Below are 15,261 nucleotides of genomic sequence, written 5' to 3' on the forward strand. Positions count from 1 at the left end.
GACTGGGTAACACCCCCATACCAGACATGACCAATACCGACACACTGTGACTGAATAACACTGCCATATGGGTAAATACAACCCTGCAGGTATACAGGACACTACAGGTATACAGGACCCCAAAACTATACACTACAAGTGCACGGGACCTCCACAAAACTATATACTACAGGTATACAGGACCCTAAACTTTACACTACAGGTATACAGGACCCAAAAACTCAATACTACAGGTATACAGGACCTCCACCAACTATATACTTCAGGTATACAGGATCTCCACCAACTATATACTACAGGTATACAGGACCGCAAACTATACACTACAGGTATACAGGACCCCAAAACTATACACTACAGGTATACAGGAACTCCACCAACTATATACTACAGGTATATAGGACCCCAAACTATACACTACAGGTATACAGGACCTCAAAACCATACACTACAGGTATACAGGACCTACACCAACTCTATAATACAGGTATACAGCACCTTCACCAACTCTATACTACAAGTATACAGGACCCCAAATATACTACAGGTATACAGGAACTCCACCAGCTATATAGGACCCCAAACTATACACTACAGGTATACAGGACCTCCACCAACTCTATACTATAGTTATACAGGACCCTCAAACTATTTACTATAGGTATACAGGACCCCTGAACTATATACCACAGGTATACAAGACCTCCACCAATTATACACTACAGGTATCCAGGACCCTCAAACTATAAACTACAGGTATACAAGACCTCCACCAACTATACATTACAGGTATACATCACCAACTATATACTACAGGTATACAGGACCCCCGAACTATACAGTACAGGTATACAGGACCTTCACCAACTGTACACTGCAGGTATACAGGACCTCCCTCAACTATACACTATAGGTATACAGCCCCCCCAACTATGCACTACAGATATGCGAGACCCCTAAAAACTATACATTGTGGGTATACAGAACCCCTCCAACTATGCACTACAGGTATACACTAATTCCACTGATTAACAATACCTTTAGCTTGGCCTCCTGGGCACCTTAGAACAAATCTAATTAACACACTGACACTTTATACCCGGGCAGCGCCGGGTACATTTTCTAGTATACAATATTTTTGACATACAATAGTTGTCCTGAAATCAATTATTATTGTAAGTTGAGGGACCACTGTAACTAGAAAGACTGGAATCTCCTTTCTGTAGAATTAACCAAAATGTAATAGAGTAAAGTACAGTACAGTACAGTAAAATAATGACTGAACAGAATGTGCCCAGTGCAATCAAACGTGCAAGCATGCTGGTCCATAATAGCAGGAAAACCCAAGGTTACCTCTGTTGAATACAATACTGCAGGCTTCCTTTCATTTACATGTTTATTGTTTTTTGTTATGTTTTCTTATCTCCCAAGAGTTAAAGTTAAGTTCATTGTCAAGACTAAGACAGCAATGAATGGAGTGTCATTTTATTATGTTGTTGGGTTTGTATCATTACACTAAGAGATTAGAAAATCAAACCAACAAATACACCAACCCACCGACCTATAGAACACAATGGGGAAATTAATTCTCCTATTGTTCAGCGATGATAGCCATATACATACAACAGCTGTATAGTAGGATCAACAATTAGAGAAAAAAAAACACCAATTGTTGAAAAATATGTAAATATACTGTATTTAACTTAAAAAATTAGATTTAAAAAAGTTAGTAATTTTTCGATAACACTTTATGTTCAAGATAGCTGACTGTTATTTCTTGCAGAATTGCTTGGAAACAGAATCCCTTTCTGAGACAGAAGCCGAAACCGAAGTTGAAGAGGCAATGAAATCAGTAACAAGAGAAATGGCAAGTCCCTGCCGGAAAACACACACGGTTGTACAGGTAATTTAACAACATACCATATATAGTATATCCAGAAAGTATCTATTAGGCTTTTAGGCACAATGTTATGAGCGCAGCACAAATAAAAGTGTTGGGCAAAGTTTTTAAGATGGCTGCGAATCTGAAGATATTTCAGACCGTCAGTTAAATTCAGATTGATACCACGAGGCAGCTGATGGATATTTCAACAAAGAATTTTGCAGGGAGTTTTAAGCAATGGCTTCTTGTCGGCTGATCGTTGCAGTCGTTTGTTTTTTAACATGTTGAAAAACAAGCGACTGCTATAGCAGCGATTTGCTGCCGTCGTTCCGTTGAATAGGAGCATCGGCAGCAGATGCTACTGTATCCTATGGGCTGCCTGGACGATCAGCGATCACCCGGGCAGCCCCCCCCCCCCCGCAGCTCCCCGCCGCCCCTCCCGCACTCCACTCACCCGCTCGCTGCTGCCGCGCTGAATAGCGGCGGCTGCGAACGGGGAACGAGGAGCAAACGAGCGCTGAGAGCGCTCGTTTGCTCCTCTAAACGACCCGTGAAATAGGGCCATTAGAGCAACTTGGTCAAACAATGGTCACAGGTGCTCCATGTCCCTTTAGACCAGGTCTACAGGTATACACGTAGATTTACAGTTAGAGAGTTAGAGCTAGAGCTTCTTTGTAGCTCCTTTGACAGCCAGAGTAAAATGCTTCTATACCTTATACCTTGCACATTGCTTTGTTCAGTTTGTTTTATCCTAGCGAGGGTAATTACAGAATATTCATGGGCCTCTTCGAGGGCCCCCAACTTTCTACTAATAGATCATTGCTGAGAAGAAGGGTTGGGAGGGATGGCTTTTCAATGAGATAAACTGGCACCAGACCTGTCTGGCTGTATCTCCTGATACCTTACCTCTCCGCGCTCCTGGTTTTCTCTCCCGTGCTCCGCATCTTCCTGTTTCCAGCGTCTGAGCGTCCTGTGAGCTGAACAGCTGCTCAGCCAATCACAGGAGAGAAGACTGGGAGCCGGGAGAGGTAAGGTATCAGGTATTTGGGCAATTGTCAGCCATCGCCTGTGCTTTGCTGTTACACATAGCGATGCGTGGTCGGCGCCCGACGATTTTAGGTCCAAACCGAAACCAACTATCGGCCGATCATCGATGTCATCAGCTGATCGTTGTCTCTATTACACGCAGCGATAATCAGTGGCGGTCTTTGGCACCAAGCACCCCAAGCGATCGCTTGGGGCCCCCAACATCCAGGGGGGCCCCCACGCCCCGCTCTTGTGCTCAAGACCGCTGGACAGGGCCGCTGCCCTGCTCACTGCTGCGATCTGAACTGTAACTATGAGCACTCGTAATGAGCGCTCATAGTTACATGCAGCAGCACTGACAGGGCGGGAGACATTGGCTCCCTTCCTGTCAGTCACTCTTGTGGCCACAGGAAGTGCTTTCACAAGTGGCCGCTCTGTCCTTGTGGTGTCGGTGCTCCAGTGACATCACTGGAGCATCGGCGCCAGGACAAGGGGAGTGCGGCCTCTTGTGATCGCAGGGAAAACCCTTCCTGCGGCCACACGAATGAAGAGAAGAGGAGACGCCCGGACCCAGGTAAGTATAAGTGTTTGTTTTATTGTGTTATATACTATATGGGAGGGGGAGCACACAGGGGTCTGTTTAACTGGGGGAGCGCACATCGGGGGTCTATGTAAATGGGGGAGCACACAGGGGGGCTATATAACGGGGGCTATAGACTACTGGGGCTTCACAGAGGGGTCTATATACTACTGGGGGCAGCACACAGGGGGTCTATATACTACTTTGGGCAGGAGAATGGGGTCTATATACAACTTGGAGAGCACACAGGAGGTCTATATCCAAGTGGGGGAGCACACAGGGGTCTATATACTACTGGTGGGGCACACAGGGGGTCTATATACTACTAGGGGAACATACAGGGGGTCTATATACTACTTGTGAGGCACACAGGTGGTCTATATATAACTGGGGGAGCACACAGGGGTCTGTATACTACTGGGGCAGCACACAAGGGGTCTATATAATACTGGTGGGGCACACAGGGGGTCTATATACTACTGGGGGAACCACACAGGGGGTTTAAATACTACTGGAGGAGCACACAGGGGTCTATATCCAAGTGGGGGAGCACACAGGAGGTCTATATCCAAGTGGGGGAGCACACAGGGGGGCTAAATACCCCTGAGGGAGCACACAGTGCAGCTATATACAAGTGGGGAAGCACACAGGGGGTCTATATACAACTGGGGCAACACACAGGAGGTCTATATATTTCTGGGGGAGCACACGGGGGGGGGCTTTATATAACTGGGGGAACACACAGGGGTCTATATACTACTGGGGGAAGCAAACAAGGGGTATATACTACTGGGGGCAGGACACAAGGGGTATATACTATTGGGGCAGCACACAAGGAGTATATATTACTGGCGGTAGCGCACAAGGGGTATATACTACTGGGGGCAACACACAACGATCTATTGTTTTGGAATGCGTGTCGAGGGGGGGCCCCAGACATAACTTCGCTTGGGGCCCCAGAAATGCCAAGACCGCCCCTGGCGATAATCAGCTAGATTGGGACAATTATCACTGCGTGTAATAGGGCCTTTAGGGTCCTTTTACAAGCACATATAGATCACTTAATCGCTTGTTTAGCGAACGTCAAGTGATGATTTTTTCCTTTAAAAAATAGGCATTTAGACGAGAGGATAAATCGCTATGAAAAGTCGTTAATGCGATTGTAATTATGTTCGTATCCATATACCAAAAGACTTGAGAACGATTAACAATGATTTGGAAGTCAGCTCAAAAGATGTGATCAGTGACATATAAACGATTTTTTATTTGTAGTTTGATTGTTGCCGTGTTTACACCACAAGATTATCACTAAAATTGGAATGATTTTTCGCATGATAATCGGCCTGTGTAAAAGGCCCTTTGGGGAACACATTCAACATGGGGAAGCTGGGAGAGATAATTGTTGGCCCACAGTTATTAAAAGTGTATGGGCCCCTTTAGACCGATGTATTTTTGTGCTGAATTTTTAATTCAGCACAAAAATTTTTAATCATTACATATTAAAATTTTTAATCATTACATATTAAAGCGACTCTGTACCCACAATCTGACCCCCAAAAACCACTTGTACCTTTAGATAGTTGCTTTTAATCCAAGCTTTTGTCCTAAAAAACAACTTTTAAACTTGCAGCCCTGTGTCAAATTGGTGTGGCCTAGAGTGCCTGTGCAATAGGATTGCGACACCCCTCCGTCCCTCCTCCCCGCCCCCTTTGCCATTAGGAATGCCCCTAGAACAATTTTTCCTATTTATCACCTGTATGAACACTGCACAGGTGCTTTAATGATCCAGCCCATGTGCAGTGTTCACACAGGTGATGAATAGGAGAAATTGTTCTAGGGGCATTCCTAATAATGAGGAGGGCAGGGAGGAGGGACAGAGGGGTGTCGCAATCCTAGAGCATGGGTACTCTAGGCCACACTAATTTGAAAAGGGCTGCAAGTTTTAAAGATGTTTTTTAAGACAATAACTGCATCACCTGCTGAAAGGAAACCAGGACAGATCTTGGATTAAAAGCAGCTATCTGAACGTAGAAGCGGTTTGGGTGGATCAGATTGTGGGTACAGTGTGGCTTTAAGTGCAGTGTCCTTACCACTATAGGAAATAAAAGTATGTCCAGTGCAGAAGTGTAGCTAGGCTCTCCTGCACCTGGGGCAAAGATTGATTTTTGCACCCCCCCCCCCCCCCCCTTGTGCACAGTAAGCACAGGTGGGCCCATGTCGTCCTTTTACTGCTGGTATATAACATATACAGTATTTTTTTTTAATGAAGTTTAGATGAGCGATTCGCTCATCTCTCCTTGCAGCACTAGTGTGGTGTTCACAATATGGGATACATAATGTCATATTTACGGTGTACCTGGAATCTTTTTACGAAGAATGATTATCAGGCAGCTCTGGGCTCAATCAGCATTTTTTAAAGTAATTCCATTTTTCCCATTTAAAATTTGGTCCCGAAGTACCTTAACGGAGGCACCATTGTCTCCGCTCCCTGCTGTCTGTACCTGTGGAGGCGCCGTTGTCTCCGCTCCCTGCTGTCTGTACCTGTGGAGGCGCAGTTGTCTCCGCTCCCTGCTGTCTGTACCTGTGGAGGCGCCATTGTCTCCGCTCCCTGCTGTCTGTACCTGTGGAGGCGCAGGTGTCTTCGCTCCCTGCTGTCTGTACCTGAGGAGGCGCAGTTGTCTTCGCTCCCTGCTGTCTGTTACTGAGGAGGCGCAGTTGTCTCCGCTCCCTGCTGTCTGTTACTGAGGAGGCGCAGTTGTCTCCGCTTTCTGCTGTCTGTACCTGAGGAGGCGCAGTTGTCTTAGCTGCCTGCTGTCTGTAACTGTGAAATAGGAGGCGAAGCTTCCTGATTAGAGATGAGTGAACCTCGAGCATGCTCGAGTCGATCCGAACCTGAACTTTCGGCATTTGATTAGTGGTGGCAGTTGAACTTGGATAAAGCCCTAAGGCTATGTGGAAATCATGGATATAGTCATTGGCTGTATCCATGTTTTCCAGACAACCTTAGAGTTGATCAAACATCGGGAAATCCTAGGTCCAATTGAACTTAAACATTCACAAACCTGCCACATTAGATTGCTGATGTCTTCCCGGTCTGTGGGAAAGGAGGAGACTTCCCGGGTACTGACTGGAATCCCGGAATTCCAGGCGGTACCCGGGCCCTCTCTTCCTTCCCCACAGACTGGGAAGGCATCAGCAATCTAATGTGGCAGGTTCGTGAATGTTCGAGTTCCATAGAACCTAGGATTTCCCGATGTTTGATCAACTCCACTGAGCAGCGGAAACAACAGCAGTAATACCTCCAGTAAGGTATCCCGTCACCAAATTCAAAATAGAAATAATTTAGAAAAATTACTCTAGTATCATGGTCTCTGTAAATAAAGATACAGGTGCTTTATAGATTGGCGTAGGGAACCTTGCCTCACCAGCTGTTGCAAAACTACAACTCCCATCATACATGGACAGTCAAAGCTAAAACTATGGCTGTCCAGACATGATGGGAGTTGTAGTTCTGCAACAGTTGGAGAGCCAAGGTTCCCTACCCCTGTAGATAGTAGGTAAGGTTTATATAAATGTGATATATATTTGGATAGGGCAGTTATTAAGGGGTTAAGTATAGAATAATGTACAACCAGACCAGACCCCTAAATAAACACTGGACCGAACTCTCTTATGTGTCTCCCCCCCATCCCAGACTGGTGTCACCTTGTACCCCCCTGCCCCCCTCTTCACTCCACACTGGGCAACCATCACCCCCCTCCCCACACTGTGCACCCCTGATTGTCCTCCCTTTCCCACACACCTGTATCTTCTTTCTTCCTCCTCCATAGTGCAGTGCACATACAGGACCTTCGGTGACATCATAGTCACATGTCAAGGTCCTTCACCATCTCTTTACTGTACTGTCTCCTGGCTGCTGTTTAGCCCTGATTTGCTCAAAATCACGGTAAAAACACCGCGATTTTGCGCAAATTATAGCTAATCAGCAGCCAGGAGACAGTACAGTATGGAAAATACCTCTTTTGATGAAGTAAAATCGCCCCATGCCTCCTCACACTGACAGAGGGCAGGAGGCTTCCAGGCTGCCTCATCCACTGTCATCCTCTCTCTGCTCCCTGCTCTGCAGCTGCCCCCTTTGCCTCCCCCTAGCTACGGCCCTGGTCCAGTGGATGGTACAGGCACAGAAGCTATCAACTGTAGATCCTATCTGTAATATATAGTGAAGTACCTGAAATATGAGTTGCCTCAAATCATGGCCATGCTACATGCTGCAATATTGGGTCTGCAATTTTTGAACCTGTGTGAACAGGCCCTTAAGGGGTAAATCTTTATTAAAACCGGTTTAAATTTTTTTTAAAACCATAAAAGAATAAATAAGACAAGAAAAAAATGACAAATGTTAACATGTTCACATGTTTATATTCACATACATGTAACATGTTCACTTGAATGGTGCACACTAACTATCTCAATATATTGAGATGTTTCTATCTCAATATATTGAGATTGCTAGTGTGCACCATTTTTAAGTAAAAACTTCTTATAAAATATTAGTTGTATTTAGGGATAAGCGAACTTTTGAAAAGTTCGGTTCAGTTCGATCCGGCGAACTTTCGTGAAGTTCGCATTCGGCCGAACCGAACCTAAAACGAACCTTGCAATAACAGCTGAATAATTGCAGCTACAATAGTGAGAGTCTGATAGGGTATAGTTTCATTTAGTTGCAGTTGCTATTACAAAGAATAAAGTGGAAAAAATCAAAGTGCAAAAATAGTGAAAAAAAATTAGCCAAGGTGTAAGTGATTACACGGGACATAGGACACAAAGTTCCTTGGACCCAGTAGGGTGGAAAACACTTGACAGTGGAACCAGCAGCAGTAATAGTACTGTATTGGACCCAGTGTGGAGGAGGGGGAGGAGGAGGCAGTTGTACTTGATTGCAAACAGCCCAGTATGGTTAAAAAGAGACTATTTGAGGAGGAGGAGGCAGTACCTGATTGCACTCAGGCCAGTATTATTGAGAACAGACTAGTCATGGAGCAGGAGGATGGTCAGCCTTGGAGTGGTGGCCTGGGATTCCTCGCTGATGATGTTGATTACCACACTTTCCAGAATACAGACGAGTGGGATGATGTCGTTGATGCCTGCTCACGGAGTCCCGTCCTCAAAAGGGATCAACAATTGGCACGACATGTTCGAAGAAACCTGTGCACTATGAGGTTTATCACATGTGCCATACAAAGTGTATGACTCCCTGCTGCACTGCAGAGACAATGTTCCTCCCATTGTCAGCTACAACACTTCCCACCGTTAGTTGACCTGGGGTCAGCCATTCATATATCTCCTTCTCCTCCCTGATGGTCCGGAGGAGCTCCTGAGCAACTGTGGCTTCGTTCAACCAGGCTCACAAAATGGAGGACAGCCTGAGAACGCCGGGCCTGATATCATTGGTAAGACACCAGGGCAGGTTGGACTGCAGTCAAAGAGGTGGATGGTTGCAAGCTGGTGGAGGCAAAACTTGTTCAGAACTGGCCCCCTAAAGCACCGGGGAGGTGACAGTGGCAAGAATGGGCTGACTTTCTGGTGGTCTTCTGGGGAAATGTTGACCCAATGGGCACTGACAAGACATGTACTGCCCTTGCCCATAATTAAAGGACCAAGATACCCAATGAGTCGCAAATATTTTTCTACACAACTGTGCAGTGATGGGACAGGCGATGGGACAGTTGATGGGACGTTTTTTTTGGACTTTCTTTCTTTCTTTCTTTCTTTGACAGTGATGGGACTTTTTTTATTAACTTTTTGTTGTTGCAGCTAAACGGGGTTCTTCTATTTTTTTTAACCTGATTTTAAAGAACTGATTTTATCTTAATAAATTCGATAAGTTTGAACATTGAAGTTGCTTTCATGTGTCTTGGTTGATACTCACAGACAGCTGTCACATTACATTTTTGATTAGGCAGCACCCAGGTATATCTGAGGAGACTAATTTAAAGTGACTTTACCACCAGGCCCAGGCTAAAACCCTGGAGGCGGGCCGACCCACCCCCAGTGGAAGTAAACCCCAGCCCCTTCATGACGTGACTCCATTAGAATCAATGGAACCCTATCATAGAGGAGCTAGGGTTTCCTCCCACTAAGGGTGGATCAGCCCGCCTCCAGTGCTTCTGCCTGAGCCTGGTGGTACAGTCACTTTAAGGTCTCCCCCTAACAGGGGTGACGTCACACATCTTGATATTCACAGAAAACCAGGATACAAGGGATTATAGGAGTATTAATCCCTTGTATCCTGGTGTATTCTGTGAAAAAAGTACAATTTTGCGTCGCTGTGTTATTTTCAACAGATTCGGAACAAACTTTTTGCAAATGAAATCTTATACAAGGCCTGAGGGAGACAAAGTAACTAGGAGCATTATAGGAATTGTCAAAAAAGACTTAATCAAATCAAAAGTGAAAGAAAAAGGATGGAGGGACATGGGACATTGTTATCAACATTGGTGATGTGCTACAGGTTATTTATTACAGCTAATTGGATTTATCCCAAGAATGATATCTCGTGGCATTAACAGCTAATCTTATAATTAGATGAGGAATGAGAGCTCAGAAGCAAAGACTGAAGGGCTTACTACTTATGGCTGGGTTCACACTACGTATATTTCAGTCAGTATTGTGGTCCTCATATTGCAACCAAAACCAGGAATGGATTAAAAACACAGAAAGGCTCTGTTCACACAATGTTGAAATTGAGTGGATGGCCGCCATATAACAGTAAATAACTGCCATTATTTCAATACAGAAGCCGTTGTTTTAAAATAACAGCAAATATTTGCCATTATATGGCGGCCATCCACTCAATTTCAACATTGTGTGAACAGATCCTTTCTGTGTTTTTAATCCACTCCTGGTTTTGGTTGCAATATGAGGACCACAATACTGACTGAAATATACGTAGTGTGAAAACAGCCTATAGGAGCACAACAAGAACAGCAACACAGATTCAACCCCCATTACACGGAGCGACTGAGAGGAGCAAACAAGCGCTGTCAGCGCTAGTTTGCTCCTCGTTGCCCGCTTGCTGACGCAGCTATTATACATGGCGGCAGCGAGCTGGTGAGTACAAGGGGAGCTGCGGGGGGGGGGGGGGGGGGGGCTGCCTGCGTGATCACTAGATAGATAGTGGGTGATCACTAGAGGATAGTGGCGGTCTGCTGCCGCCACTCAGATTGTTGCTATCACAATCGTTTGTCTTTCAACTTGTTGAAAAACAAACAACAGCAACGATCAGCCGATATCATGTCAGCACGAACCAGTGTAGTCCACGCCACTTCCGGTAAACGCGTGTAAGCCGGACATCACTCCTGTCCTGTTGCTCCTGCCGCGATCTTCATCTGGTCTTCACAGCATGGATCACGGCACAGATTGTGTGAATGAGGCCTTTTAGTCTTTTCCAACCAGTAATGTACAGTAACAACATGGGTCATGTGACGAAGCAAGACATGGTCTGAAACTGATACCTGCCAGTAAAAGCCAACATCAGAGATAATCATAAAGCCAGTAGGAGCTTATCCCTACGCCTGTATTTTACGGATGCTACAGACAGGGAAGCCCTGTAGTGGAGCCTGGTATCAGTATCATGCCAGGAGTGTTTGAATCTTCGTGGCACTGTAATTACAGGAAGCAAGTCCCCATAGAAAACCTCTCCTGCTCTAGAGAGTTCCTGTCAGAGGTGATAGCAGAGAGCACAGTGTCAGACTGGAAAGAATACACCACTTCCTACAGGACACACAGCAGCTGATAAGTACTGGAAGACTAGAGATTTTTAAATAGAAGTAAATAATAAATCTATATAATTTTTTTAAACCAGTTGATATAAAAAGAAAAACATTTTCGCTAGAGTATACCTTTAACTCTTAAGTTGTCAAGATAAGTAGCAACTGCTTTATTAAAACAGTATTTTTTTAAACACAAAGGGGGAGATTTGTGAAAGGGTGTAAATATACACCTGGTATAAACTGCCCACAGCAGCCAATCACAGCTCAGCTTTCAGCTCTGGTAAAATATAAGAGGAGCTGTGATTGGTTGCTGTGGGCAGTTTACACCAGGTGTATATTGATACCCTTTCATAAATCTCCCCCAAAGTTTTTAAAGCATTACTGTTATTTTTAATAATAATTTTGACATGTCATCCTTAGATCCACTGAACTATATAAAAAATTATAAAATTCCAAAATAGCTCATATTAATCGGGTTATCAAGCGCCCCTTTCTAACAAAGACAGCACCACTCTTTTGTTTCCAGGTCAGGTGTGGTTTGCAATTAAGCTCCATTCACTTGGAACTAATGCTAAGTTTACACGGAGTGATAACTCGCCAGATAATACGATTAATGATTTAGAAGTAACAATTTTCTTTTTTATAACGATCAGCATTTAGACGGTATGATATATCGTATGGAAAAATCGTTTGGCGATCGTTTTGCGATCGCGCGCCCGCAGCCCGGCTTGCCCGCCGGCTCGCAGCCCGCCCCCCCGCTCAACCGCATTCCCCTGCGCCGCTCCGATCGCCCCCCGCTGCCGCACCGATTGCAATCTCCGATCGCCACCCCCGCCGCCGCCGATCCGGTCGCCCCCCCCCCGCGTCCACTCTGATCGCCCCCCGCTCCGATCGCTGCCCCCCCCCGTTCCGATCGCCCCCGCCGCCCCGGACATGAGCATACGTTACCTGCTTCGCGTAGCAGGTCTTCAAATCCCTGTGCCGTGCATTGATTGGCTGAAGAGGGGAGCCGGGAATTTCAAATGGCTCCTCTTCAGCCAATCAGTGCTGCTGTGCATTGATTGGCTGAAGAGGGGAGCCGGGAATTTCTAACGGCTCCCCTTCAGCCAATCGGTGCTGAAGAGGAGCACTGATTGGCTGAAGAGGAGCCGTTTGAAATTCCAGGCTCCCCTCTTCAGCCAATCAGTGCACTGAAGAGGGGAGCCGGGGATGTGGAAGACCTGCTACGCGTAGCAGGTAAAGTATGGTCGCGGCAGGGGCGATCAGAGCGGCGGCGGCGGGGGTGGCGATCGGAGAGGTGGCGGCAGAGGTGGCGATCGGATGGGTGGCGGCGGTGATCAGAGTTGCGGCGGGGGTGGCAATCGAGCCGGCGCAGGGGGCTGTGGATGAGCGGGGCGGCCGTGCTGCGAGCGGGGGCCGGGCGGCGGACGGGGCTGCGGGCGGCTGGACTATCGCGCGGACGACGGTTTACACGGAACGATCTGTGAAATTTTTGCGAACAACGATTTAAGAACCTGTTAAAAGATCAAAATGAACGATTTCTCGCTCGTCATTCGATCGTTCGCCGCGTTTACACGTACGATTATCGTTCGAATTCGATCGTTATCGTGCAAATTCGCATGATAATCGTTCCGTGTAAACCCAGCATAAGGGTCCATTTACACAGAAAGATTATTTCACAGATTATCTGCCAAAGACTTGAAGCCAAAGCCAGGAGTGAATTTGAAAAGAGGAGAAATCTCAGGCGTTCTTTTATGACCTGATCTCTGTTTATAGTCTGTTTCTGGCTTTGGCTTCAAATCTTTGGCAGATAATCTTTCTCTGTAAATGGACCCTAAATTGCAAAACCCCACCCAAACTGAGTCAAGAGTAGTGCTGTCTCAGAAAGAAAGTGGCCATGTTTTTGTAGCAATGGATAACCCCTTTAAATAGTCACATCAAGTACAAGAAAAATGGAATAAAAAGTGATCATACCTATTCCAGTAACAGACCATGTATTGAATCCCGATAAATCTTCCCATAGCAGTGGAAAGCGTTAAAATAAATAGCTAGCTGCTGTAGTCCACAGTATACATTGGCATTCCTCTTAGTGCAGTTCCGACGTATATTTGTGACAGACAGTATAAACACAATGTGAACCTAGCGACGTCACGTATTACATACATATTCTACATAGAAAGTGTCTGCTTGCCAGGACATGGATCAGCCCCATTGGACTGAATGGGGCTAATCTGTTCCTAAATCCACAGCAACATCTGCAGTAATACAGAGTGAAATATGTGGCAGAAATCCAATAGAGATTTGCCAAGTGAGCTGTACACAAACATCACAATCTTGCAAATGAGTAGGGCGGAAAGCAAGCTAGATGGTTGGTAGATCCAGAAATTTTAAGTCAAATGTCTATGGTGCGTGGATGTACAGTACACAGTGCATAGTACAGGCTGTGTGTTTTATATAATAATTACAAGTCTAATAAAAATGTTATATGCAAGAGAAACATGATCCAGGGAGGAAATGCAGCTTGCACTCTGTATATATGTGGTGTATGGATTATATTATGGAACTGTCTCTATCATTTGCTTCGTATGCAGAGTACCCCACTGGATCTGATAGATACAGGGAAGGGCCTGAAAGTGCAAACGGAGAAACCTCATCTTGTCAGTCTTGGGAGTGGGAGGCTGAGCACTGCCATCACTCTGCTGCCCCTGGAAGAAGGTATTGTGTTTAAAATATCATTTTCAGAGACTACATTTTACATAGTAAGGCTGGGTTCCCACTACGTATATTTCAGTCAGTATTGTGGTCCTCATATTGCAACCAAAACCAGGAGTGGATCAAAAACACAGGCTCTGTTCACACAATGTTGAAATTGAGTGGATGGCCGCCATTTAATGGCAAATATTTACTGTTATTTTAACACAATGGCTGTTATATTGAAATAATGGCAGCTATTTACTGTTATACGGCGGCCATCCACTCAATTTCAACATTGTGTGAACAGAGACTTTCTGTGTTTTTAATCCACTCCTGGTTTTGGTTGCAATATGAGGACCACAATACTGACTGAAATATACGTAGTGTGAACCGAGCCTTAGGTTGAAAAACAAAAAATGTCCATCAAGTTCAACGGAGGCAGGGGATGGATGAAAGGAAAGCGGATGGGTGATGGACACAATTTACTCATGTGTTAGTATTTTTTGACAGTGACTCTTGTACTCTCCTCTAGAGATGATGAACTATGAGCACACTCAAGTTCAAGCTCTTGGCATTTGAAGCAGTTCGATGTAGTCCTAGGGCTGTCCGGAAAATGTGGATATAGGCCGTGTCTGTATCCATAGTTTCCAGGCAGCCCTAGGGCTGCATCAAACTTCATTAGCCACCAGCGTGCTTGAGGTTTGCTCAACTCTACTCTCCTCCTTTCTCCCTCTCTTTACAGAGGGAAATAATGCAGCATTTTCACATTTACTGATCCACATCAAATAATGCAGATCTGTTGTGCATTTGCTATTTGGGAGCTGAATAAATAAAAGATCTGCAGATCGTGCTGTTTGCAGCTTTATGCCAGTCACCAGCATCCAATATTGGATGCTGCTGTACAGTGGTACCTTGGTTTAAGAGTAAGTTGAGAGTTTTGCAAGAAGAGCTAAGTTTTTCAAAATTGTAACTTGGTTTAAGAGCATTGCTTTGGTTTAAGAGCTCCCTGTACTGGGTGGAAGAGGTGCTGCATGTATGTGCCCACATTTTCCCTGCTCATTCTTTCATGCTCCCTGCAGTCTCTGTCAGCCCTTATATTTCCCATCCTCTCTATTTCATAATGGCCCTGCACTCACAGCTATACACACACTGCTGCTATAATGTGCCTGCACTCACACTCAGCTTTACACACTGCTGCACCTCACAGACCTCTGACAGCAGCCCTGCTTCTGTATTCTAGCCTGTTGTACTTTGCTACTGCATAATGGGGAATCTGCAGTTCCATCCTGTATCTACAAACTGCTGCT

At 45.4% G+C, this 15,261-nt stretch overlaps 1 protein-coding gene across 14 annotated transcripts in view; it reads left to right on the forward strand.

The window, feature by feature from the left end:
• The window catches only part of PHLDB1 (pleckstrin homology like domain family B member 1), a 158,500-nt gene that overhangs the window by 45,480 nt on the left and 97,759 nt on the right, over window positions 1-15,261 (forward strand). For 13 of the 14 annotated variants that reach the window (XM_069948946.1, XM_069948938.1, XM_069948940.1 and 10 more), the window contains 2 exons: window positions 1,784-1,903; window positions 13,852-13,975. In XM_069948946.1, the coding sequence (XP_069805047.1) occupies window positions 1,844-1,903; window positions 13,852-13,975 (184 nt within the window). In that variant the 5' untranslated portion in view covers window positions 1,784-1,843. Of the gene's footprint in view, window positions 1-988; window positions 1,009-1,783; window positions 1,904-13,851; window positions 13,976-15,261 lie in introns of those variants that run through there. The other variant, XM_069948947.1, reaches the window with a different exon arrangement.

This window comes from Dendropsophus ebraccatus, chromosome 12, assembly GCF_027789765.1.
Source record: "Dendropsophus ebraccatus isolate aDenEbr1 chromosome 12, aDenEbr1.pat, whole genome shotgun sequence".
Classification (NCBI taxonomy): domain Eukaryota; kingdom Metazoa; phylum Chordata; class Amphibia; order Anura; family Hylidae; genus Dendropsophus; species Dendropsophus ebraccatus.